Source organism: Colobus angolensis, unplaced genomic scaffold, assembly GCF_000951035.1.
Source record: "Colobus angolensis palliatus isolate OR3802 unplaced genomic scaffold, Cang.pa_1.0 Scaffold84, whole genome shotgun sequence".
Classification (NCBI taxonomy): Eukaryota; Metazoa; Chordata; class Mammalia; order Primates; family Cercopithecidae; genus Colobus; species Colobus angolensis.
In genome coordinates this window covers 5,283,388-5,307,356 of record NW_012122265.1, presented here as the reverse complement: position 1 = coordinate 5,307,356, position 23,969 = coordinate 5,283,388, and the positions used below count along the sequence as shown (strand labels likewise).

The following is a 23,969-nucleotide window of genomic DNA, read 5'->3' as shown; positions in this document are numbered from 1 at the left end:
GTTCTGTGTGTATGAGGTTGAGTCACTGACAACATAATGAACATTTTATTTTTTTTTTATTTTTAGAAATGTAACACACAATGGCATTTATAGCCATTGTGGTTCTACTTTCAGATTGTAACATAATTCTAAAGCTAATTACCGAATTTCTGTGTTTATAGAAAATTGGAGCATGTGGTAATTATGTGCTATTAATAAAACTTGGATTTTGTATAAGCTTGGAAATGCAACAATTCAAACAATAAAGCTGTTTGGCACAGTTTGATAGCACTATAGACAAATGATGAGGGAGTGATTTATCTTAATTTATAAAATAGAAAATTCTTAGCTCTGTTCCCAGGGAAAAAAATATCTGCTGAAATGCCATATCAGGGCATAAACCATCAGTGAAGCCATTTCCTTTGCAAACCTTAGACAGCAGCTATATTCAAGCCTTATAAGCTTATAAGAAGGGATGGCAGTAACAGTACGATAGTTATGGCCCACAACGTTGACAATGTTTCCGTTCAGCCTGAAAGCCCAGATTCTGGTCAAAGGAGATGGAGGTAGGCACAGTGGACCTGGTCCAGGATGTGGCTAACTCCGTTCTCCCTGGCTGTCTGCCTTGAGAGATCATGGGTCTCAAACTAGGTTGCACAGTTAAGTCATCAGGAGGGAATTTTTTTAAATACTGATGGCTGGGCCCCACTATAAGCCAGCTGAATCAGGCTCTCTTGGCATGAGACCTGGGCTTAAGGTGATTCTCCTCTGCAGCCACCAAGGTTGAGAACTGGTGCTTTATTAGAGGAGACCTTGCCTCAATCCCCATGTTGCATTCCTAGCCCTTTCTCACCCATTCCATCTGTCCTTGAGATCTTACATGAAAACAGACTGTGCCTTGCACTCGTGGGGATGGGGCCCCGCTTCCTTTCTCCTGCCCTCCTCTCTCACTTGATCAGCATGCAGACCACAGACACTTCCTCACACTTCACACCCATGGGAGTGGATTTGGAATGTTTTTACAGGCATATTTCTGCAGATCCTCAAGGCTGCTTTCCTTTCCTTTTCCAATCAATTATTACTGAGATTTGAGTTCCTCTTCACATATCAGTCAATACTTGAAAAGGAGCTCCCATGAGGTCTTCAGAATTACCCTAAGAAAATGGTCCTCAAACCATGCTCAACAGAACAGGGGTGTTTTGTGAAGTGGACTGAGAGGTTTCATACCTAAAATTAAATGGTGATTGTCTTTCCTCAGATAACAGAAGAAAAATAAGTGGATAGAATTTCTTCAACTTGAGAATGATCTTCCCCCACAAAACTTTCCTAAACCTATGGTGCCTACCAGTGCTTGCCTATCCTCAGTTCATTAAAAGATACATCTGCTTTTTGTACCAAATCATGTTCCTGGCTATTTTAAATGAAAGCTGCCACTATGTCCTGGGGTTTCAAGAGCACTTTCTCCAATGCACAACCACCTAGACGTGTATAGGGACCATTGTCCCAAGGGTTTCAAAAGATCAGTTCTCCCCTACCTTAGACTAGAAGCCTCCTAAGATGGCTTCCTGCTTTACAGTTCTGGGGTTTTATGACCATGTATGCTCTGAGATGAGGGAAGATATTTGATGTGTGCAGTGGCATTGCATGCTGTGCGCTGAAGTCAGGAAGTGTGGAAGGATGGTCAGTGCTAGAGGAAGGTCCAGCTGTCCCCAGGTAGGGCTATTTTCCCTCTTGTTCCCATACTGCGCCCCTTTCTGTTCCATCCATTGTAAGGAGCTCTTCTCTGGAAGTTTTAGAATTTGTTACTCTCTCATTATTCCAAGTCAATATAATAAGTGTTAGCCCTGGTGAATGCTTAATACCTGAGTTATACTGAATTCCAATCATGGTAACAAGGGACTATTAAAACCAAGCAGAAGATGGAATTGGAGGCCATTGTCTTCGTGAAACAACTTAGAAAACCAAATAGCGCATGTTCTCACTTGTAAATGGGAGCTAAATGGTGGGTACACATGGACATGGGGTGTGGCATGATAGACATCAGAGACTCAGAAGGGTGGGAAGGTGTAGGGGATGAGAAAATACTCAGTGGGTAAAATGTACATTATTGGGGTGATGGATGCCCTAAAGGCATAGACTTTACCACTATGCAATATGTCAAAGTAACAAAACTACACCTGTACTCCTTAGATTTATACAAATTTTAACAAGCAAATAACAGCAAGTGAACGTACACAGCCACTATAGTCCTCTGACCATAAAGTCTTGATAGCACCATCACCCAGCCTCAAGTTTGTTCTGGGTAACCCTGTTGTTCCAGTTGTACACCCTTGGCCTCTCTGTAAATCTAAAGCACTGTCCTCATGACCAATGGCTCTTCTCTGATCTTAGCCAGGTTCAACTGGAGGCAGAGACAAGGGCTTCTGCAGGAGAATGCCCTGTAGAAATGTTTGGCAGAGTAGCTCTCATTTTTTCCTGAGCCAATCTATCTCAGATTTTTTTCTTGTAAAAGCAAAATAAATTCAATATTTGCCTACTGGAAACTACAGCTAGTGCAATTAGACACAGACTCTCATCCTTCAGTTGTCTCATAGAACAGATTGTTTGAGATTTCCTTTTGAAAATTTACAGCTGATTATTCTGTCTTTTTATCAATTTTACAGAGACATGCGAGAAATGAAAAACCTTTTAAGCAAACTCAGGGAAACTATGCCTTTACCACTGAAAAATCAAGGTGAGTCTTCTCACTTCTCTTTGAGGCAGAGGATGTTTTTAATGGGATAACCTTGGGAATTGTTTCTTGGAAATTAAAGCATATGTCTCACACAAACAGTAGAAGGCATTGAGCATTCATTTGTCTTTCCTCAAGAAGGTACCAAAATGAGACTAGAGACTCTCTGGTGAACACAGTATGCTCTGAGGGGGCCTGAGATACATTCTGACCTTAAAACAAACTCCTCCTCCACTGGTCCTGTTACTCACTGTGGAAAGCACCATGCCAGGCACAGCAAGAGACTTAAGAACACCTTCAAAGGAAGATCTCTGCCATCCACTTGCGTAATTATCTTTAAAAAGTAATCCAAAAAATTAACATATATTGAGAACTTACAGCATGCCACTATTCAAAATACTTTGCATGTGTTAACTATATTCACTTATTTAATTCTAAATAACTTTGAGGGAAATGCTATTAGTGTTTCCCAATTTACTAGAAACTGGCACACAGAGACGTTAGCTAACTTGGCCAAGGTCACACAGACTGTAAGTAGGAAAACTGGGATGTGAATTCAGGCAATCTGTCTCCAGGTCTATCCTATGGGAGTATACGCCCTAACGCAGAAATGAGAGGGAGATGTTCACTAGAATGCGAGAAAGTCCTCTGCATGCCTTTTAAACTATTGTATCCTCAGTATCTGGAGCCTGGGACATAGTAGAATAACACCTGTCACAATCGATGTTGGTTAAATCTGCACCTACCTTTGCAGCCCCAGAGACTGACAATGTGTACAAAGGACCAATAATAAGGGCTTACATTAAGTATACGTGGCTGGAGCAGCCATAGTTAAAGTATCAACTTCAGAGGGTTGTACATAGAGGTGGAGAAAGGCTTCTAGGAGGCAAGAAAGAAACTCCTCTTGTTTTCACTGAGCAAAGCCTGATGGGAGGGAAGACAGGGTGCTGCTTGCCTTGAAGCGAGGAGGAGGAGGAGGAGGAGGATTTGGCAGTGGAGCTGGAGGCTCCTCTTGGCTCCAGGAGCAGCTCAGCAGAAGGTGGAGGGGTGGAAGTGAGAACACCAGATGAAGAGGCTGAAGAGTAGCGTGGCCTGAGCTGTACAGGGGCGGAGGTCAGAAAATAAGAAGCAGGGGCTCCAGCACATCAGATAACTCGGAATAGACCCTGAAGGGCCTGGTCGCCAAGGCCAACTGGCTTGAGTCACAGGTGTAGTGTTTTGAGAAAGTAGAAAACATGCTGTAGTGATGAGAGACTGCTCTGACCACTACATGGAAGATTGTTGCCAGAAATAAGCATAGTGTTTAGAACAAGGGCTTTGAATTAAGGATAGCCTTGGGTTCAAATGCTGGTTCTGCCACCTACCAGCTTTGCACCCTGGGAACAAATTGTTTCACTTCTGCAAATGTATTTCCTCAGCCCTGCAAAGGGGATAATAGTATCACCTCCTTTAGAAGTCTGTTGTGGGGATTAATTGAAGCAATGTGTCATGTGCCTACTACCAAACTTAGAGAGCAAACACTTGACAAACACTTTGTTATTATTATTATTGTTGTCACTGTTAATATTATTTACAAGCTGGTCAACCCAGCTTTGCTCAAGAGAACCCCAAATCACCATCAAATAGAGGAATCCCTGCTACCACTCACTCTGCAACAGACCATGTGTAGTGTACATGTGAGGCTGGTCTTGAGCCTGCAATTCAAAACATTGGCCCCAGGACTTTAGATCTGCAGCTCATGTCTGAAGCTGTCCTCAGTGTCTTAATAGGTTTGGCAAGCCTCCTTCATCAGTAGCACCCTGGCCTCTCGCCCTCCCTCACATTCAGCTTTCCAAGAGGATGGCTGCCCAGGGTCCCCCAGTCTGAATTTCATGGGTGCCATATAACCTATATTTTAAATCACATCATCCTAAACATTCCCTCCCCATTTAGTGATTGTTCATCCAGCAGTTTTTGACTGTGTGTTAATAGAAAGACAGAAATTTTGTTTTATTTAGTCATTTATAATCATAAAGAATATCATATAAATATTTTATGTGACTTTGTATCATCTTCATACACGAAAAAATAATTAATTTTAATTACATTTTTAAATGTAATAATAATAATCAAAGGTTGATACTGTGAGTGAAAACATGAGTGAAAAGGGAATAGTCATCAAAATCAATTATACTAAGGACTTGAACCTTGGCTCTATCTGGGGAACAAAAAGGAAAAAGCTAGAAAGGAGATACAAGGACTTATTCAGAAGGAGGTGGTGCAGTAAGATTTTAATAATCAAAAATAACTAACATAAAGGATTGTGAGAAATTTGAGTTTCTTCACTGAGGGAAGAAATGGGAATCCTTAGCATGAAACAATACATCTCTGTTCTCTATGTGTTTAACATGACCTCACAGCCTACTGAGCTGACCAGTGGAGGATCCAGAGGGGACCTGAAGAGTCTCTCTGGGAACATTCTGACAGATGCATATGGCACCATTTTAATGAACAAACCATATAGATTCTTCTTGCTACATAGACTGAGATAGACCATAGAGGCTTCCCCAATTCCTTTCTGGAATTCTTTTCAGGTGGTTTATTTATTATAGACGTCTAATATGTACAGGAAATGGTGCAGGGTAAAATGTGGAAAAAAGTATTCCAGTTCTTTTCTGTAGGACCTTATTGTCAAAACATGATTCTAACGGGATGAAAACCATTATAGAAAGCCATCTGTTTTCTTTCTGCCTTCTTATTTCCTTTCTCTTTTCATTCCATTTACATGGGTCTTTAAATCAGAAAAGAAAGGGAAAAGATACCACTCCTGGTCCCCATCTTTCCTATCTCAACCCCTGACCACATGAAAATGCTGCTGACTGAGTCCACTATTCTCTAGGCTCTAACTCGGCCCTCAACTCCAAAACTGTTCCATGTTTATTTCAGCATTTAAAGATTTAATCATATTTTCTCCCCTTTCTACTACAGTCAAAACTCGGCTCCACAACAGTTTACTTTAAATCAACTTTCAGTGGAGAAGAAAGGAAGGTGGCCAAGGGCAGGAATTTTAATGGTTAGTGATTATGCCTTCATTTTTAGACAGCCTTTTCTTTCCCATCCATCCAGTTTCAGACTGGAGGCAAAGAGATGCAGAAAAGAAGAGCAAGCCACCCTTGCACTGCTGAGTTCCACTGTGGGCTGCAGACAAGGGCCAGGTGTCCTGGCCCTCGGCCCACTGTTCTTTCCACTGCTTCAGCGCCCCTCCTGTCCTACATTCTAGGTCACTGGCAGTGCTGTAGGGAGCTTCATTAATTATGATAGTCTCGCTGTGTCAAATGGATTACAAATGGAACCACCTGTGGGGAGCCTGCAAGGTTACTGACAAAGGCTAAAAGGAGATTGGAAAGTGAAGAACAAGCATCTTCTAAATGCATGCTGTTATCAAACAAAACGAATCAGCAGAAATAAATTAAGCCTGAAAGACAGTTTCACCTCTTCCAAAATTCTGATTTAGTGAATGCTGTGGGAGGTGTCGGTATGTTCATTCTTGCATAGAATTCGGTCGTTGATGCCATGCACGAGAATCAGTCTGGAAGTAGGTAAGTCAGGAATTGACCTGGGCTAGAATGAGTCCCCTCTTGTGAACAACACTACTCCAGACTAACGTGGGCCTAGAGATAGTTCTCCCAAACTCATGGCATCCTCCTCCAATCAGGACCCCCACATCCAGAACCGAACCTGGCTGTGTGAGGCAGAAGAGTTCTCAGATATCTGGCTGAAGAACACTGGGCAGTTATGCCACCATCTAGCGTAGAGATGACCTTTTAGGTCCTTCCCCCAAGAGCCTCATAAAGACTTTCTATGTTTCTAGCTGCTGTCTGAAAGTTATTCTGGGCAGTTTTACCAGTAGCCCCATATCCTTTGCAATTTCTGCAATCTCTTGTCCAAGATTCAGTGTGACATATGTAAACCAATCTGATTTCTTAATGCATTACTCTATTACATTGAGCTATGTCTACTCACTATCTACTGAAGGAAGAACAGACCTCTCACCCCAGCAGCCTTTGTCCCCATCATCATCCAACATATAATGGTCACCAATGATGTGCCAAATTCTGTGTTAGGTGCCGAGGATGTCTCTCCTCCACTAAAACCTGTCCCTTTCAACAGGCAAAACTTGGATGGTAATCACCAAGGAAACTTTTCCAAATGCCATATGCCTCCTCTCGCACAGATTCTGGTAGAGCCTTCAAGGTTGGGCTGAAAACAACTATTGCATATGCAGACAGACAGACAGAGACACACACACACACACACACACACACACACAATTGGAAAGACACAGAAATTAGTGCTCACAATATAATAATGCTGTAACAGTTAGACATGGGTTGCTACAAGGTATATTAGATTCTCACCTAGCCCAGGCTTGAATTCAAAATGGGGGATTATTAGAGATTGCTTTTTAGAAGGTGTCTGTGCTGAGAATTTTTAGGATGAGTAGCACTTAGCCAAAGAAATAGAAAAAACATAGTCTAGGCTGAAGATTCTGGATGTGTGAAGGCATACGGGGAGATGAAAGGGGAGGGGATTTTGATAACTACAAGGACTTAAGTAGTTGGGAAAGTGTCTAGGCAAGAGGCTTAAGAGAGACAAGAGAGAGACAAGAGCTGTATCATTAAGGCCCCTTAGGCCATGTTAAGAGATTTGGGAGCCACTGGAAGGATTCCATGAGGAGGCAGGTGTGGTCATCCAGGTGAGAAATGCTTAAGATCTCACCTAAAGTCAGGGGGTTGGAAAGGAGGACAGGGACAATTGGATGTGATGCATAAGGAGAAGCAGAATCAAGGAAGAAACCCAAGTTCAGACTTGGAAAATGAAGTAAATGACGATGTTGGTCAGTGTCCACAGGATTTAACGACAAGGTGGTCACTTGTGGTGTTGGCACAAGCAGCTTTCTTGGAATTTTGGGCATGGAAGCCTGGCTAAGGAGGAGGGGAAGTGAATGGCAGATGATGAGCTGGGGCAGCCAGGGTAAATTCATTAAGACTTTATTACAGAGCAGTGGGAAGATGGGATTGGATGCAGATGATGTGCCAAGAGCTGCAGCAATTGTTTATAGAAGCAATGGGAATGTGAAGGAATGCAGAAGCCTGGAGCAGTCAGAAAAGACTGCAGGAAAAAAAAAATGTTTAAGCTAATCTTTGAAGGAGGGCTTGCCAATTGTCTAAGGAGGGAGGACTTTTCTGAAACGAGAGGTGGCAAGTGCAAAGGCAGCAGACAAAAGAAAGTACAAACATCGTTAGGGAATTCTAAGTAGCTCTGTTTTGGACTGTCTCCTCCTTCATAAGCCCTTCATTCCAGCCAGACTGGACTGTTCACTCTCTTTTACGGCATTTTTCACGAAGCCTCATTGTTACTCAAGGAAAGGTCCTTGAGGCCAGGGACTATCTTTCTATTAGGACCCATATTATCCTCAGTACCCAATGTAGAGCCTTGAACTTAGCAGGCTTTCTGTTAATCCAGTGGTTCTCAAAGTGTGCTCTTATGAACAGCAGCAATATCTGGGAACTTGTAAGAAATGCTGATTCTCTGGCCCCACCCCAGAGCTACTGACTGAGAAACTCTGGAGTTGGGGTCAGCAATTTGTGCTTTAACAAGCTGTAAGATGATGCTGATGCAGCTAATGTTTGAGAACCACTGGCTTAGCTGAGGTTTTTTTTTTTTTTTTCCTGGAATAGAAATTTGTTACTGCAGTGTAGTAGAAGCATTTCTCATCACCTATATAAGAAATCTTTTATTAGCAAAATAAATTTGAGCAATAGAGAAGTGGTTTGGGGGAATTGCAGTGTCCCTGGCTTCAGCAGCATTCAAGAACTAAACATTGAGGCTGGGCATGGTGGCTCATTCCTATAATCCCAGCACTTTGGGAGGCTGAGGTGGGAGTATTGCTTGAGGCCAAGAGTTTGAGACCAGTCTGGGCAACATAATGAAACCCTGTCTCTCCAAAAATAAATAAAAATTTTCAACAAATCTAAAATAATTAAACATTGAATGACTGAGGTTTGAACTTAATGGTGGCCAAATTTCCTACTCTCCCTCTTTTTTTTTTCACTTTCTCCTATGCTTTACTTACTCTGCTTCCCTTTCCACCTTTCATTTTCACATTTAAAACTGTCTTAGGTTATAGTTTTCTGAGAGTGAGTACTTTGGAGAAAAAATGCTATAAAAGTCTTAATTATAAGCCACATCTAAATAAAAATTTGCAATAAAAATCAAAGATTTTCCAACAAGTTCAAGTGCATTATTCCAGAAAATTTAGAATGACTGGGGAAACATTCCCTTTTGCTTACATTCTTGCAGCCCTTCTGTTTATTCAGTGATTCTCAAAGGGTGGTTTTAGGACTAGCAGCAATGTCTGGGAACTTGTGAGAAATGCTGATTCTCTGGCCCCACCCCAGAGCTACTGAGATAGGCCTTCAGAGACAGGATTTCAATCAATGTGGAGAGACACATTTCCTTGGAGCTGAATTCACTTCATACCATCCCAGGAATACTTACTGCTCGGTAAATTTCAGTATTTACTGCAGGTGTCAGTTCCCCATGGTGTAGAAAGCTGCTCTGAATTTCTGCCAATAATTTTTTAGCTTTTCTATTACCTCAGCCTTAGGTGATGGTCAGACAAGCACTAAGCAAGGCAAAGGTCTCACAAATGTGCAGCAAAGATGACCCAAACCAGCAGTTGTCCTTAATAGGCAGCCTCCCCTTTGCTTAATGTCTGAGCACTTTCTCATCAATCCTAACAATTTATTCCTTTGTGAGAGAGGTATATAGTACACATACATATATATGTATATGTGTGTATGTATGTGTACATATGTGTATATTTGCTATATATATGTATATCTCAATATAGATAGATAGAAGGCTGAGTGAGAAGAATTTCAATAGCACAAAAAGCTGTGCTATTGAAAGGTTTTTGGGGTTTTTTAATCCATTGTAGTGAATGCATCACAGATATAAGTATCAATCTTGATACAAATTTCATGATATCTGTGTATATTACCTACTTGCTTTTAATATATACAAAAACAAGACAGTGGAACTAAATATATGACCACAACATACACGTACACATTTTCCTTTGTAAATACAGCATTGTGGTAGACATTTCCTCATGTAAGAGGAGCAAAACACGTCAAAGTTGCATACTGTAACATATAAAGACCATTTCAGTCCCTCCCCAAATTGGGTAAGTATTTGGGGAAAGGGAAGGAGATACCAGAATTTAGAAAACAGATCTTCCAACTCTTAAATAAACAGCACTATGAAGATCTTTCTTTCCCATAAATATCTTTATACTTTTGGTGACTCTGTTTTAGGGAAGCATTGAATTCCAGGTGAATTTGAGTTTCAGAAAGTGGAGTTAGAGTCCAAAGAGGTACTGAAAGGTAAAATTCTTTACCCCCCCAGAATTTGCTATATCTTTGCCATATCCAACTAGGTTAAGTACCTTGATCAATTCATGGTTAAAGAAGTAAGAGTCCTAAAAATGACGAGAAAATTAGTTATTTCTTTCTGCTCCAAATATTTCATGGTTTATCTCTGAGATGTTCTCCTGAAAACTGAGACTAACGTTTAGTATCTAACATTGTTTTCAGTTTCTTAACTATTTGGGAGCAAGTTAACTTTAAAAGAAAGATATCCTCTTTTTAACTCTCATAATGTTGACATTCAGATTACAGTAAATTATTTTTCACTATGGAAAGGACAATTTAGTCCTGTTTTTCTCCATGTTAACAGAATATGAGCTTTAAGAGAGGATTTTAATCTCTGGAGACTGGGAGGGTGGACTATGTTTGATTCATTTGATATGCCCAGCGGGGGCGCCTGTTTTCTTCTCTGGCTTGGACTTGCTACTCTAGCTCTATCTAAATATATAACATAGTGCAACATTCCAAGGAACACTGTCAACCTTGGTGGGTGATACTAATTTACAAATAAGTGTGACACATTAGAGCCTTTGGGAAGGGGAGGAGAAGCCCAGGCGCTCAGATGACACTTTATGTAAGAGGACTGGAAAGCCAGGATCTATTTTTGCTCTCAACAGTTTCCTGAGCATTGTAAACCAAAAAGTATCTGAGACAAGTCTCAGTCAATTTAGAAATTTAATTTGCCAAGAAATAGTACATGCCTATGACACAGCCTCAAGAGATCCTCAGAACATGTGCCCAAGGTGGTCAGCCTACAACTTGGTTTTATAGGTTTAGGAAGACATAAGACATTAATCGATACACATAAGATGGGTATCAGTTTGGTCTGGAAACGCAGGACAACTGGAAGCAGGGCTTCTAAGTTATAGGCAGATTCAAAGATTTTCTGATTGACAGTTGCTTGAGTTATTATCTGAAGACCTGGAATCAATAGAAAGAAATGTCTGGGTTATTATGATAGGGGGTTGTGGAGACCAAGGTTTTATCATGTAGATGAAGCCTCCAGGTAGCAGGTTTCATTGAAAATGGATTATAAATGTTTCTTATCAGAACGAAAGAGTCTGTTCTATCAGTCTTAAGGTCTCTGTGTTGATGTTAACTCTAGTCAGCTTTGTCTGAATTCCAAAAGGGAGGATGATATAATGAAGAATGTTCAACTGCCTCTTCCCAACATGGCCTGAACTAGTTTTTCAAGTTAACTTCGGAATGCAGTTGGCTGAGAGGAGGGGTCCATTCAGGTGGTTGTGGGACTTAAATTTTATTTTGGTTTACAGCACCTGGGCTCAGTAATCAGGAAAAACAAGCCCTCTTCTATGAATCAGTTCGATTGAGGTGGGGCACATTTTTCACTTTAGCTATCTCTTCATCTAACTTCTGCTTCTGTGCCCTTTGCCAAGCTTCCATACCCTTTAAGGTTAGGACGGGGAAAGGAGGGAACTCCTTAGCCCCACTCTGGAAGGAAAGTGCAACTAGTCTTGGCAGAGCTTAGGTACATATCAGTCACCAACGTCAATCAACCATTTTGTTATTCTTAGCTCCAGTCTGAACGTGTCCTAGCACTGCCCTAGTTGGAAAATTCTAGATTATCCCCTCATAGTCCTTTGCCTCTGGGACCCACTTTGGCCAATTCTGCTTCAACAGGGTATTTCTACCCACCTTCTCTTTTGGTTTGCACTTTTATAAAAAACGCAACTCTTTAAACCAGATTAGGTTTACTGGCTTATTTCTTCCTCTACTTGTCATCACCATAAAAATTTCAAACCAAAACTTATTAATTCAACAGCTGGCAGTCTTCTCTGAATGCCCTTGTGTACAGAAATCTACAGAAAGTGCTGAGAAAAGACTCAATAGGAAATAGTTGAAACATGAAAAAACATGAAGTCGATGAATGAAGGCATGATAATGATCCAATGGAAAGGAAAATAGTTAATAATAGCTATTTTAACTACATGCTTCCTCTATGCTAGACAGTAAGCTACTCATCATAGCTAAATCTTTTTCATAGATGATTTCATGTAATCCTCACCTGGGCTAAGTTTTATTAAACTCTATTTTACAGACAGCTTAGCAAGCTTCAGTTACGTGTTCAAAGTCACAGAACTGGCAAATACCCGAGGCAGGTTTAGAAAAGAAGTCAACCTTACTCGTAAGCATGGGTTCTTTCAAATAAGGTGTATACATTTCCCAACTGAAAGACTGCCTCTAAGTAGTTTCAATTCAATTTTAAGCAGTGGTTCTCAGCCTTGAACTATTTTACCTCCCCCCCACCAAGGAACATTTAGTCATAGCTGGGGATATTTTTGGTTGTCACATATTGTCATACAGTGCTACTGGCATCTGATGAATTGAGGGATGCTACTAACCATCCCCACAGTGCTCAGGACAGTACCCCACAATCAAGAATTACCTGGTCCAAAATGCCAACAGTACTGAGGTTGAGAAATCCTGATTAGGAGGATGGTGGATTTTTAAAGCCACTTCCTAAAAAGTAGGTTGTTGTGTCTACACCTCACTTATGTGCACATTATGTCCCATCACAGATGACAGCAGCCTTCTGAATCTAACTCCCTACCCCCTGGTGAGAAGACGGAAGAGAAGGTTCTTTGGGCTGTGTTGTCTCGTCTCAAGCTAGGTGGCTCCTCCTGGAAACCCACTGAGAACATCTGAAAAAAAAATCACAAAACCTGAGGACCTCCAGACAGCGGAACCACACAGTTACTGGTTTTTGACTATGTTTTCTATGCTTCCTTATTACTTTTATCTGCCTCCCCTTGCCCTTTTAAATGATTTTACACTTGAAAGCAGCTGCCGTCGAGAAAAAAAAGAACAGATTCAAAAAGCAAGCTGTTTTTAAAAGGAAATTTTAAAGCTGACATTGTGCATGTCTGCTCCAAACCATGCCATGAGAGATGCAAGAATTATGATTTTTAAATTATTTAAAGATTTTTTTAAATGTATTATACAGAGGAAAAATATTTCACATATAATAGTATATCTATAGCTCTTGCTGATCTCATGTTAAAATGTATCGTATATGAAAGAAGTCTTTAAACATAGAAATCTATTTAAAACTGAAAAACTGTGTTCAAAAATCCAATCTATCAATATCATTAGAAATAATATTATAAGCAAACATATACCACCTCACCTATTGCTTTCTCGGCACTCATTTACATTTAGTCTTCCATTCTGTCGGCATTTAAGAGCTTCAACATGAAAGTATCTTAATTTATAATGCAAGAAAAACCACATACAAAAAGTACTAAAATTTTGTAAATACACAATAATCCTAATACCTTCGTACAAATGCATATGGGCAACTAATTTCTTTTTGATCCAATGATGTCTTTTTTAGCTTCTTGGAGAATGAAGTAATCCAGTTAGGAAATGGTGTAGTAACATATACAATTACCCTCAAATGTAAAATCAAATATTATTACATTTTGTTCCAATTGAAATCTGAAGCATGGTGTCTGCACATCAGCATAGTGTTAAATCTTATAGGGCATGCTGGAATTAGCTCAGATCATAAAAATATTTAACATTTTACATTGTTAATAAAGTTTTTTAGTTAAGCTAAGCTTGTCTCATTTTAGGTGACTATGCAGATAAGACTTTTCCAATGTGTAGTTGGTGTCTTGTCTTACGCTTAGACTCTTGAAAGCAGGACACATTAAGCAATACTATATTTTAGAAAGGAGGAAGCCACATGCTTTGTTTTTCTGCTCACAGCTTTGTTGTGATCTTCCTTCACTAAACTTGTAACATGGTACAAATTTTGTTATACCGTCCCCTGTTCTTCCTTTGGCCCATTTCCCAGACAGAATTTCCCATGGGCTGAGAGATCAAGTCTTTGCATTTCTTTTCTTGTTTTCCATAGTCTGAAAAACCTTCAAGTCAGACAGGAGGCACCAGTGTCCAGTACAATAGGAGGATGAGCTAGATGTCGATAAGTGGTTTATTAAAGACACAACTTTAATCCCAACCCTGTTCTTTCCCAATACTTATGCGCACAGGCGTTTATATGTATACCAGTATTTTTACCGAAAAACTAAATATATTAAGGCCTTTCGCTTTAGTGAATGTGAAGAGAGGTACAGATGAACTACTGTAATAATTATTGTATTAGGTTGAATTATATGAAATTTCCTATATTTGACTGTTTTGACCTACAAAATGGCAATTTCATATAGTTCACCCTAATATCCAATGTGGAAATTATACTTGGAATTGTCTTCTAACTCTTTTGATTGAAAGTGAAAGAATTAAAGGGTTGGAAGAGAACGTTATACAGGTCTCTATTTAGATCATACCAGCTGGTTTTTGGCCTTATTCTTTGAATCTAGAGTCGTGTTCCAATGAACCAGTAATTAATGCATGGTTATAGGTATACCTGGCTTCAAAAAAGAAGTAGCCACGGAAAGCTATACGAGAAAATCACAATTTTCTGAATCAAATATTTGTAAAACAATTCAGCTATTTAAAGACTCTTAGGGTGAATGCTCCCTGGGAAAACAAGCAACCCAGACTTACCTGGTCTGCAAACCTTGATTTAAGCTTAATATCCCTTCCTGAATGTAGTTTATTTTCACTCCCTAAGGTCATTTCACTTAAGATCCATTGTTTTTGAAATGTTGAAGTAGCCCAGTTTGGCAGCTCTCAGCACCTGCCTATCCCCTCTCCTATACTTCAACTGTATTGAACTCTAGCTTCAGTCTAGTTCCTACTAATCCATGCAAAGTTATTAACTGATAAGCCCAATCTTGTTGTTCAGCACGTTCTTCTAAATGCCTGACCTGAATAACTTCTGCTTGGTTAACTTGTGTTCATTCTCGCCTTAGTCTCAGTGCGAAAGTAACACTTACCTTCTGTGCAATTGTCCTTTGTACAACTGAAGACTGTTAATAAATTCAGGTCTCACCTCCATGTCTAAAAAGACTGTAGTAGATATTCATGGAGATGGGAATTTGTCTAATTACCTAGCCAGACTTTGAATATTTAAGGTAATATATTCAACTACCGTATATTTTATTCATAGTGCCTGTTTTCCAGCCTTTGATCAGTTTTGTAGTTCCCGCAGATAAACTCCAAGATCTAAAGACCCTCTTTCAGTAACATATCCTAAAATTAAGTTTAGTGCTCAAAATCCTGGTAACCTACACTGGCCCATGGTTACAGTAGGTAATTCACTGTCTCCCATTAGACAGGCCAATGCATCCCTTAAGAGCTGCCCCGCTCTCCTCTCACCTACCAAAGGATTTTCTCAGGTGTGGTTCCAAGCGATAAAGTTCTACTGTCTTGGCTTCCTGCTGGTAATTTGCTTTCAGATTAGCAATAACACTGAGCCGATCTTTAAGGTTAAGAAGAGAACATTGAACTCATTTTGTCACACATACCCACATGCTTGAAACAGAAAAGGATGTAAACTTTTGTGGCATACATTCACCCATTTTCCCACCATATCTTTAATATCCTGTGTTGATTTTTTTTTCCAGATTACAAAGACAATACATGTTCTTTGTGGGAAATCTGAAAAATAATACCAAATAGAAAATAAAAATCACCTGAATTCCACCACGAGCACATTGTTTAAAACCACATTTCTGGGTTTTAAATCAGTCAGTGGCTGGGCCCAAAGGCACTTTTGGGTAAGATAAGAAATGCCCACAAAACCAAGGTGTCACTTAAAAACACAAAACAAAACAAAAACAGCAACAAAAAAAAACAACAAAAAAAATTCTGTCCACTAATGTTTTGCACGCATCTAGCAGCAGATTCACTGCAAATCTCTGGTTATGCCATTATTCAGGGGTACAAAGAGTGTTTTAGAAGTAGCATAGTCCTGATGCCTCCTCTAATGAATTAAAGCTCTTGGGGGAAATTCTAAAATTGCCAGACCATTTTGTTTCTCTGCGCTTCTACGAAACCAGCTGGGATACTGAGTGTTTGGCAATACTGCCACCTACTGAAAGCTACGCTTCAGAGTGAGGGGAAATAAAGACACAGAATGTAAAAGCATCTACTTTGTTTTAAACAGCAAACAAATGGACCAGATTAACAATGATCCCATCTGGAATTTAAAACTCTGAAAGTGTCAACATTGAAAGGATTATGGATATCATCCAGCCAAACTTCCCACCTTACCCACACATACCCAAGCAATGTCTATCATTTCTTTGTCTTAGGAATGTCACCAAATACAAAATGCTCAACTTTCAGGCAACCATAGGTAGGATGACAAAACGCTGTGATACTATTGGCCTCAGGATAAATTATTAGAATTAAATATATAGACCATAATAGACCTAAGAATATAAAAGAATTGAGTATATTATAAAAATGACATTTCAGATCGATCAGAAAAGTTTGGATTATTAATTTATATTGGGATAACTGGTTAGCCATTTCTTAAGAGAAATATTAGATCTATACCTCATAATTTTTATCAAAATAAATTCCAGATGAAATAAAAGTTGACATATTCAAGCACATAAATAAACATACAACAGGACTAGCAGGCAACATGAGTGGATATTTATATAATTTGAGTGTGAAAGAAGTCTTTCTTTGAGTGACACGAAAGGAAAAAAACAGAAAGAAAGGATGAATGGAATTTGACTTATTAATACTGCTAAACTCCTATATAGTGAAAAATAACAAACCAATTTGAGAAAACAATATATGCAACAAAAAGTATAGATCTCAAATACATATTAAGAGCTTAAACATCACTACTTTGGGGACATTTCCATGATCTACAACTCCCTTCTCAACCAAATGTTTCCATTTCATTCTTTCCTTATTGAATGTTTTCATTATTGCTTGTTTAATTGCCTGTTTACCCCTATTAAATTGGAAGTATAAGAAGGCAGCAACCATGTCTATTTTGCTTATCGTTGCATCCATAACACATAACACAGTGCCAGACACAAAGCAAATGCTGAAAACATACTTACTGAATGAGTGAATAATGAATGAATGAATGAATGAATGTTATTTTCTCATTCAAGGAGAATCAAACTTTCCAGCAGAAAATTAGACCAAGGACACAAACTGGCAATGCACAATAAACTAAAATAACCGACAAATAATAAATATGAAAGTGTTAAAGTGCTTTAATACACTAGTAATAAAAAATGCAAGTTAATATTATATACTCCTTTTTATATGTCAGAAAGGCAAAGGGTATAAAGAATTAAAGTTCCCAGGGACAAAAAGGAAGTATAGAAATAAACATTATCTTACAGAGTTAACAGGAATGTAAATTGATTCCACCTTTCTGAAAAAATATTTTGGTAATGTATTTTTCCTGCATGCCTAGTAATTCCACTTTAGGGAAATTCTCCTTTAATGGGTCAGAAAATAAAATGAGCTAAAATGCATTTATTCATTATTCAAAAAGTATATGCAAGAAAAGATGTTTATAGCAGCATTATTTGGATAAGTAGAAAAATGTAAATAAGCCTACTTTATAGGGTTGGTTAAATATGGTACATCCTTTCAATGGAATACTGCGTACCAGTTAAGAATAAGCACCATATGTGTATTTATTGAAATGTACAAGATATATTGTTAGATGAAAAAGGAAGTTATAGAGGAATATTTATAGTACGATCCCTTTTTAAAAATATATGCATGCATGTGTGCATTAAAGAGTCTGAAAGGATACTTGCCAAAGTGTAACAGCATTTATCTCTGGGAGGTGAGATTTGGAGCAATTATATTTATTTTCTTTTTGCATATCTGTAACTTCTAATTTTTCCACAATGAGCATGTAGTATCTGTATAATTTTTCAGGGAATAAACAATGATGTTCACAATATATATTAAATGAAAAACACATGTTATAAAACAGTATGTATAGTATGACACAATATTTGTAAAAAAGAAAATTATATATAAATATATCTATGTATGTATATATATGCATAAGAAAGCTAGGAGGACATAAACTAAAATGTTAATAGTAGTTATGGGTAGTGGGATTACGGGTGATTATTTTTTCTTTTTGCTTTTCTGTGTTTTCTAATTTTTCTACAATGAACATGTATTACTTGTGTAATAAAAACTAATAATAAAAGTTTTAAAAAATGAATATGTGAACGGGACATTTTTGACTCACTAATTGTCTTCATCCTCTTCCCCACCCTATTTCCATCCCCTCCTTGGCTTATTCTTTGTCAAAATATGGGCAGTGGGGATATGGAGAGGAAACAACAGGGCACCAGAGCTTTTGAGAATGGAAGAGACAGAGAGGCACAAAGAGGGATGAGAAGGAAAGAGAGGAAGGAAGCAAGGGTCTGGAAAAGAAGGTAAGAGAGAAAGAAAGAAACTGCTAAGTGAAGTCTGCGGAAGAAGGAGTAAAACAGGTTTAGAAACTTTTTCACTAACAAGAGCAATGTCTTTAAATTTAGCTCAGGGTTTCTGATAGCTACAGCAAGAAAAAGAAATACACTAAGTTATTTTGTTTTCTAATAAAAGGAGACACACACACAAACACATGCACCCCTACATTCCTGGAGAGATATCTAGAAATGAAATTCTGACAGGAATGTATCCCAAGAAGGTTTTCAAGGGGCAAACTGTTGTGGTCCAGCTGGGTGCCAAGGGTTGTACAGTACAGCTTGGAGTTCATAGACTTTTGTTTGAATCTCAGATGTGCTGCAACCAAGTACATGCCTGTGGCTAGCAGTTCCAGCATCCATTCTCTCCTTTTTTTCTTTAGTAATAGAGAACCCAAAGACACCACTAGTCACCTAAAGTAAAGACTCCCATTTCCCAGGCTCCTCTGGATGTGAGTGTGGCTGTATAACTGATTTTGGCCAAAAGTATATGAGTGGAAGTGTGCAATTTCCAAGTAACATTCATTAAATAAAAGGCGTGCATTTTCGTGATCTTCTTTTCTTCCGTCTGCGATAAGAACATGAGCATGGGAACTGAAGCAACCATGCTGGATCCAGAAATGGATACCAACTGAGGATGGCAGAAGTTCCCTATGTCAACCTAAAATAATCAAGATCTAACGTAAAGAGAGTTTCTTCAAGCCCAAGTGGGAAGATGGACCACCCAGAAACACCATCTCCAAAGGAATAGAGTCGGTGTTCGAAAGTAAGGAAGTTAAGATTTCATTTCTGTAGGCAGAGACAGAGGAGATTTTAGCAGAATTACATTATTCATACAAGGTTGGCACATATAGCAATTTGCTTATAGGCAGTGTTTCTTTCTCTGGGAAGGGTACACTTAACACATTCTTACAGATGGTGTAATAACCATGGGTTTTCTGTCGTCTGATCTAGGCAAACCAGGACAACAAAGGAAAAATTAATCTATTATAAGAGTCATTAATTAATAAGGTAGAAGGTTTTGTTCCTGATGTTTAATTCTCTCTAGCCATTGAACTAAACTAGAAAAATAAGAAAGAAAGTGAGTTAATCTATAATCTAAGAACAGATTTAACGACATTTGACTCAGATCACAGTCATGTCTCTCTCAAGGCTTAAAGTGTTTGGTGTTTAATTCTCTCTAGCCAATGAACTAAACAAGAAAAATAAGAAAGCTAGTTAATCTATAATCTAAGAGCAGAAATTGTAACCATATTTGACTCAGATCACAGTCATATCTCTCTCAAAGCTAAAAGTGTTTGGGGGATTCCAATAGCTCTTAAATTTTATTTATTTTCATATCTAGCAGCCCTGGGCCACCTACCTCCATCCTATTACCCACTAAAATAAATAAATAAAATAATGTCTACCTTGTTTAAGGCATTATGAGGTGAATCTTTGTACAGAAGAGCCTGTTCACTAAATTAATTTCCATATGCCTCAGTTTCCTCATAGTAAAATGTGGATAAAATACCAATATCATAAGAGGTTCAACCAAATAACTGTTTATTACTTGCTTAGAACTAAAGCTCTTTTACGGGGAAAAATCAAACAAACAAAACATTGCATGATACCGTATTGGAGAACGTTGGGGAAAGGAAAATCTTTTAAATAGTGTTTTAAATCAAATGTTAATTGATTTCCACATGGAAAAAAATGTAAACTTGACTGCTGCCTCATGACTTACATGAAAATTAATTCCAAATTGATTACTGATATAAAGTTAAAAGATAAACAGTACAGAAGATAATATAGGAGAATTGTGAAATACTTCCTAACAGGACACAAACTACTTTGGAAAACTGTTTAACATTATCTATTATCTAGAACATTTGTGTGCCCTCTGATCTAATAATTTCACTCCTAGATAGAAACCCAACAAAAATATATGTGTGTGTATTCAGACAGGTAAAAGAATATTCATAGCAACATTATTTGCAGCAGCCAAAAACTGTAACCAATTCAAAGATCCATCAATAGAAGCATGGAATGAGCAAATTGTGGTATATTCATATAGTTACTTACAACCATATGCAAGAATATAACCATAACAGTGATGAGTGGACAAAAGCTAAGTGCCAAAGAATGCATATGCTACAGCAGCCAACATTTACAGCAGCTGAGAGATGATGTTATGGCCCCATGACACAAATCTGGGCAAGCACCACAGCATTTATGACTGTTCACCCCTTGCATTGCTCAGATTCACTTGTTCTCACATTAAATTTGCTCCATCCAGATACAGTTTCTTCTGAATTCTGTTGTCACAATTCCTGGAGCCATAAATAAAAAGAGGGATAGTGGGACAAACCACAGCCCCCACTTACGCATTTGGTCCCAAGACTCTATAGCTGATTCTCTTCATCTCCCTACTCTACCAACCATTCCAGAACCCTTCATTCTAGGCTGACCCTTCTGGGTTGCCCAGTAGAATGGCTAGACCCTCACCAAGGGGTATGATGTTGTGAGGGTTACCATGCCCTTATTGGACTGCGTTTGCTGTTCTTTTCAACTTACAGTTAAACCTTGATATGAGAATACCAAGAGATGATCCATCAGGTCACCTGCGTGCCAAATATTTACCTGCATCATGATTACTTTGCAGTAGCTCTCTTATGCCATGATGATTAGGGCCAGCTACCCCTGTCTGTATGATAACTCTTTTATTTGCCTTCAAGTTAACTGGCATAAGGAATCTAAAGTGACTTGGTAACAGCTGTAGCTTAAAGTTTAGTGGGACTCATTTTCTCCCCTCTAGAACCCAGTATCTCTAGAACCACAGACTCTAAAGTTGTAGAAATGGGAAACATACAGGGGATTACTGAGGCCACTCCTACTTTCAGCCCTTGATTTTTGGGCCCATATATTCTATCTGTTGGAGACACAACCATATAGCAACCATTGGTTTAAGAAGAATAGTGCATCCTGGAGCATAACACCCAATGTTGCAAGGTGTCCTCCCCTTTAAGAGCATGTCGTCACTCCATCAGGGTGGAGTATGTCATAGGAACAGTGAATCCAGTAGTCATGTTTTCACTGATAACCTTTCCTATAAAATGGGACCCTTGGTCTGAGGCAGTGCTATGCAGGATCTTATTTCAGTGGATCACACGTCAGTGAGTCCACAGAGAATGGTGCTGGATGAAACTCTGCAGACAGTAAAGACAAACCTACATTCAGAAAACAGGATAACCCTAGTCAGGTAGATGCAGTCAATTTGCCATCAAGTGACAGCTAGTTCCTTTCGAGAAATGATATTGTATCATGGACACAGTGTCAATCTCTGTTACCAACAGGTTGGACATTCAGCAGGCTGAATGTCTGCAAGCCTTGGTGAGAAAGGCTTGTATTCGTTTCCTGTTTTTGCTGTAACAAATTACCACATACTTTGTGGCTAAAAACAATGCAAATGTATCAACTGACCATTCCAGAGGTCAGAAATCAGTTTCACTGGTCTAAAATCCAGGGACAGCCAACCTGTATTCCTTCCCAGGGCTCTAGAGAATGATCTATTTCCTTTCCTTTATAGCTTTTAGAGGACTCCTGCATTTCTTGGTTCATGGCCCCTTTCTCCATCTTTAGGCCAGCAGTGTAGCATCTTCAATTCTCCTCTCTCTCTGCTTATAACTCCCGCTTCCATCATCACTGCTTCTTCCTTGACTCGGACCCCTCTGCTTCCCTCTTGTACGGGCTCTTGTCATCACATCAGGCTTACTCAGATAATCCAAGGTAATTTTCCCATCCCAAGATCCTTAATATAATCAAATCTACAAAGCTCCTTTTGCCATGTAAAATAACCTATTTGCAGGTTCCAGGGATTGGGATGTGAACATCTTTGGAGGAGTCATTATTCTGTCTACCACAAACCAATGCTGCTGGACTCAATCATAGCCTCATCCCTCCAAGGAGTTGTTTTTTGAATGGTTCAGAATTTTCTGCTGTAGATTGCATGGCCTCACTTCAAAACCCTAAGGGTCTCTGCTGTGATTCTCTTATAGGAGTTTGCCAGAGTCTCCATTAGCATCCTCAAATACCCAGATACCTCTAGTACCATGACCTCTGCCAGATACAACCCAAGTGACAGGGCTGCTAATCCAGTGCCCTAAACCTTCTGCAGAACTGCTCCTTGCTCTGGGACCCAGTTAAAACTAACATTCTTAACATCATCTGATACACAGGTCAGAGCTCTATCCCCAAGGGAGATGATAAAACTTAGCTATATCGTCTTGGGACCAGCTGCATCCCAAGTGGAAATATGCTGCCTCAAACCCTGAACGGGGGGACCAAGCTTCATAGTTCTTTCTTAATGATAGGAAATGCAAGGCACAATAACTTGTTTTCATTTTGGAGCGGATGCCCCAGCATCCCCAAGACCATGGGACCCCTAAAAACATCACCGATATAGTAGGTCCCTTAATCTTTGCAAGGTTTATTTCCCATCCCCTGGAGTTCATGTGCTTTACCATGGCATTCATAGTACTTCGTGGTCACCAAGTCCACTTAATATGATGCCATCAACTTAGTGGATAGAGGTGATATTCTCTAGAAAGAACCCTCAAATTAATAGGCTCAGACTGTGCTGTCATGAGGCATGGTGAGGCTTTCTACAGATAGAAAAGCCTGGTTCCAAAAGGTCATCTGAGGACATGGAGTTATGCTATGTCCAGGTACTCAACCACTCAGTGATTAAAAAGTATATTATGAAAACATAGTGTGCCGTGGACATGTGAGGTCTACTAGAGATGGAGAAGCTGGGTTCCAAAAAGTCATCTGAGGACATGGAGTTGGGCTATACCCCAGGTACACATCTGCTGATTAATAATATTATACAATATGAACATGGAGTGCTTTTTTCATTGTTAGATAAAAGCCCATAACATTGTGGCACAATTTGTAACAGTACACACGTACTTTCCTGTTGATAAAACTTAGTATGGGCTTTTAAAGGTTTTCTCCCCATCTCTTCCCTGAAAACCTCTGCTAGTGACACTTAAAGATAGTTGATTTGTTTCAGGGAAGATAAAATTAGCAACCCTATCCTGAATGGTATTACCTAGGTTTTCTTCTAGCATCAACAGGCAACCTACAGAATGGGAGAAAATTTTTGCAATCTGCTCATCTGACAAAAGGCTAATATCCAGAACCTACAAAGAACTCAAACTTATGAGAAAAAAACAAACGACCCCATCAAAAAGTGGGCAAAGGATATGAATAGACATTTCTCAAAAGAAGACATGCATACAGCCAACAGACACATGAAAAAATGCTCGTCATCACTGGCCATCAGAGAAATGCGAATCAAAACCACAATGAGATACCATCTCACATCAGTTAGAATGGCAATCATTCAAAAGTCAGGAAACAACAGGTGCTGGAGAGGATGTGGAGAAACAGGAACACTTTTAC

The 23,969-nt window shown here is 39.1% G+C and overlaps 1 protein-coding gene across 1 annotated transcript in view; it reads left to right on the top strand.

Moving 5' to 3' along the window:
- RGS7BP (regulator of G-protein signaling 7 binding protein) overlaps nt 1-15,873 on the top strand; it is a 105,689-nt gene extending 89,816 nt beyond the window's left edge. The window contains exons 5-6 of the mRNA XM_011930130.1: nt 2,643-2,713; nt 12,723-15,873. Coding sequence (XP_011785520.1) covers nt 2,643-2,713; nt 12,723-12,814 — 163 coding nt within the window. The 3' untranslated portion in view covers nt 12,815-15,873. The remainder of the gene's footprint in view (nt 1-2,642; nt 2,714-12,722) is intronic.
- Nucleotides 15,874-23,969: the final 8,096 nt, after the last annotated feature.